The sequence below is a fragment of the Monoraphidium neglectum genome (genome assembly GCF_000611645.1).
Source record: "Monoraphidium neglectum strain SAG 48.87 unplaced genomic scaffold scaffold04311, whole genome shotgun sequence".
In the NCBI taxonomy this organism is placed as follows: domain Eukaryota; kingdom Viridiplantae; phylum Chlorophyta; class Chlorophyceae; order Sphaeropleales; family Selenastraceae; genus Monoraphidium; species Monoraphidium neglectum.
This window is the reverse complement of record NW_014009318.1, coordinates 1-3,476: the sequence shown is the minus strand read 5'-3', so window position 1 is coordinate 3,476 and position 3,476 is coordinate 1. Positions and strand designations below refer to the sequence as shown.

Here is a 3,476-nt window from a genome sequence, read left to right as displayed (position 1 = left end):
CCCGCCCCGCCGCCGCAGGCAGCACGTCGGCCATGGGACGCGCGCGGCGGACCCGCACCCGGAGCGCCATGGGCGGCCTTGGGACGGCCCCGAGGTGGACGAGACATTCACACCCCAGATCAGCAGCAAGAGGTGGGTTCGGGGCGCCGGGCCCTGGATGATCGACCGGCCTGAATTGCTGGTGCTGGATGGGGGGTGCCGGCAGCTGGCGGGCCGTCTTGGGCGGCTGTGGGGACTTGTCGGGGGGATGACCGGCAGGCTGCATGGATGGTGGTACAGAATTGTGCAGGGGCGTGCCGCACAGTCCATGCAGAGTCTTGATTGCCAGCGCCAGGGCTTTTGTGTGACGGAGCAAGCCACCAGCAGCCCCAATACTGATTGCTTGGCTCGCATCCCGTGCAACCCAACTGGCCTGCAGCCGCCGCATCATGTCCGGCGGGGACGGCGGCGGCGGCTCCCCTACGTTTCTGGAGCGCCTCGCCGCCAGCGAGCGCGCGCGGCACGCGGCGGCGCAGCGGCGCCAAAAGGCGGCCGCCGCCCAGTTCGTCGGCGGCGCCGGCGGCGCCGCCGTCGACCCCTCCGACCCCCTGGCGGCGGGGCGGCGCGCGGCGGCCGACGCCGAGCTCGTCGCGCGCGTCTGCAGCGCGCGGTGGGGCGCCGCGCTTCCCGAGGGTGCGGACCTGTCCAAGGCGCTCAGATCGGACGATCTGGGCGGGGCGGATCTGGCCCTTGCAGTCGAGGCGGCGCTGGATGAGGTCGTGGAGTCCTATTCAAAGGAGCTACTGCTGTCAGACAGCCGCAGGGGCGCGCTGCTGGCGGCGCGGGGGCGGTCCAAGGTTGCGGGCCTGGCGGCGGCGGTGCGCACGATGGAGTTCATGGAGCGGTACAGGTGATTGGCGGTTTTCAGGTGCTGCCTAGAGGTAGTCGTTTCGATCCTTGCTGGATCCATAGTTTTTTGTGTCGCAGGGCGTCTCGCCTCATCAGGCGCGGTGGGGAGACTGACAGGGCGCCTTGAGGCGTGCACGCCCTAAGCTTGTGCTTGGGCCAACCTGCGAAGGCAGACGCAAAGCATTGTCCCGTTTACCGACCGTCTGACAAGACAAACGTACGTGCTGGTTGCATGCATTCCATCTGCGATGCATCTACGTCGATACACAGGAACGACCTGCGGACCCGTGACGGGCGGCTGGAGGAGCTGCAGCAGCGCTTCTTCGCCGCTGCGGCCCCGGGGCGCACGCCGCAGGCGGCGGAGGCGCGGGACGCCAAGGCCGCGGACGCATGGTTTGCGCAGTTGGGCTGGGGCGGCGCGAGAGCCGGTGAGCCCCTGCACGCGCTTGGGGCGTGCATTCCTTGCGCATCGCTGCGCATCGGTGCGCGCATCGCTCTGGTATTGCAGAAGGAGCGCTGGCTGCCGCGCGCTTTCTCTTGCCTTTCGTCAAGGGGCGTGCTGTAGTATTGCGGGGATTTCTGGACGATTGATGAATGCATGCATTCGGTGCGTAAAACCACCACAGATATGTACCGTCGCACGCACGTGTTCCCCTCAATGCGTCCTGCATGCAACCACACCAGGTGACGAGGCGGGGCTGCTGGAGTCCCTAATTGTACGCGCCACGGCGGTCAAGGCCGAGTGGGACCGGCAGCGCGACAGGGAGCGCGACCGGCCGCAGGAGGCCAGGACTGCGGGGCCGCCGGCGATAGACTGGCGCAAGGCGCCCTGGAGGTGCGCGCGTCGAGGGGGCCGCTGCTGGCCAGGGGGGCTGGGGGCGGGGATTGATTTGAGGGGGCAGCGGCTACGTAGGGATGCTGGTTGGAAGTTCAGGGGCGGCGTGCGTGACATTGTTGATTTGCAGGGCCCAGGAGGGGGGGGGGCCTGCAAGTTTCCGGCCTGTGGCTGTGTGGCAATGGGCTGCTCAATCCCGGGGCTGGTGAGCCCGTGAGTCTGATCAGTGTGCCGCCAGTTTGACCCCCTGCTGATGCTGCCGAATCGCGTTTCGCAGCGTCGACGGCCTCGGCCCTCTGATGGTTGCGGCCATGGCTCAGGAGAGGGAGGCCGCAGAGGCCGCCGCCGCCGCCGCGGGCAAGGGCAACGACGAGGGCACTGGTGCAGGTGTCGGCGCCGCCACGGCCAAGGGCCCCACGGACTGGCTGGCCTACACCGTGAAGCTGCTGGCCGGACTGCCGGCGGAGAGCCTGGCGCGCCTGCAGTCCGCCAGGAAGGTGGCGGTCTACAGGTGAGGCCCCCCAGCCGCATTCTAGCTGCGCGCTAGCGCTGACGCGCATTCGCCGCAGCCGCTCACCTCAAGCGTGCACGCGCCCTGGAATCCTGCCCGTCTGTTTCCCACCCTGCCCCGTCGCCAAAGCTGCTGCCAGCCGGGTGCGTCGCAGCTGAACTCACGACGTCTTCCTCGCCACCACGGCCTCTGCCCCGTCACCCCTCCCCCCAAAAAGGGCCGTGCGGTCCCAGCGCTTCCTTGAGTTCACTGAGGAGGACCAGAGGCAGCGCGAGGCCAAGGCCCTAGAGACGTGGCGCAGGCTGACAGCGAAGCGCGGGAAGGTGCGGCCCTTGCGGCCTCGCACGCACGCACCTCCGCAAGGACACGTGTGTGTGTGTGTGTGTGTGTGTGTGTGTGTGTGTGTGTGTGTGTGCGCGCGCGCGCGCGCGTGCGCCCGACCTCTTTAGGCGCACCTTGTGCTGCTTTGCTGTCCACGGCTGGCGTGAGGACTGTTATGGCTCACAGGAAAGAAGAGATTTAAGTGAATGTTTCATGGCACTCGATGGCCTTAATTGACAGCGGGGCTGCCTGGCTGCGGGACTCTGGTCGGCAGCCGGAGCGCACACAGGCTCCCTCGACTGACCGATGCACAGTGGACGCCACCATCAGCCCGCGCACGCGGCCGCGGCCCATCAACGTCATCTTGGCAAGCAGGTGGTCTCCAAGGAGGAGATGGACGCGTTCTTCCTGCGGCTGCAGGAGGACGGGCAGCGGCGCACAGAGGGGCTGCAGAAGGCGCGCATCGACAGGTGGGGGCGGCCGGGTGGCTCGCGCTGACGTGGCACGTCTGCGTGCGCGGCGCGAGGGCGTGGGCGGCGAGGCATGGAGGTTGGCGCCCCCGAGCGGGCGGTGGCCGCACGCCTGGTTGCTGGTTTGACCGGCGATGGGCAAAGCAGTGTTGCACGCGTGCCTGAAAGTGTCGCCTGCTAGCCAGCGGGTTGTGTGTGTCTAGAGGTACGGAAGCGCCAATTGCTCCATAGAACAAGCCGTCACTCCACCACCAGACATTGACAGCCGCCCGCACCCCACGCGCCCACGCTGTTGCCGTGCATGCAGGGACGCGCGGGAGGCCAAGGCGCTGGCCGCGGCGCGCGAGGAGGCCGGGAGGCTCGCCTCGCGGCGGCCGCGCGCGGTGGACGCCATCCCCAGCGGAGGGCGACGGCCCACGTCGGCCCCGCCCAGACGGTAGCCGGGCCGCCC

General features: G+C 68.7%; 1 protein-coding gene across 1 annotated transcript in view; it reads left to right on the top strand.

The window, feature by feature from the left end:
• MNEG_14182 (hypothetical protein) overlaps positions 1–3,465 on the top strand; it is a gene marked incomplete at both ends in the record, with an annotated part of 4,678 nt that extends 1,213 nt beyond the window's left edge. Inside the window, 8 exons of the mRNA XM_014037346.1 lie at positions 19–132; positions 419–889; positions 1,159–1,316; positions 1,573–1,723; positions 2,001–2,234; positions 2,452–2,557; positions 2,931–3,025; positions 3,333–3,465. Coding sequence (XP_013892800.1) covers positions 19–132; positions 419–889; positions 1,159–1,316; positions 1,573–1,723; positions 2,001–2,234; positions 2,452–2,557; positions 2,931–3,025; positions 3,333–3,465 — 1,462 coding nt within the window. The remainder of the gene's footprint in view (positions 1–18; positions 133–418; positions 890–1,158; positions 1,317–1,572; positions 1,724–2,000; positions 2,235–2,451; positions 2,558–2,930; positions 3,026–3,332) is intronic.
• Positions 3,466–3,476: the final 11 nt, after the last annotated feature.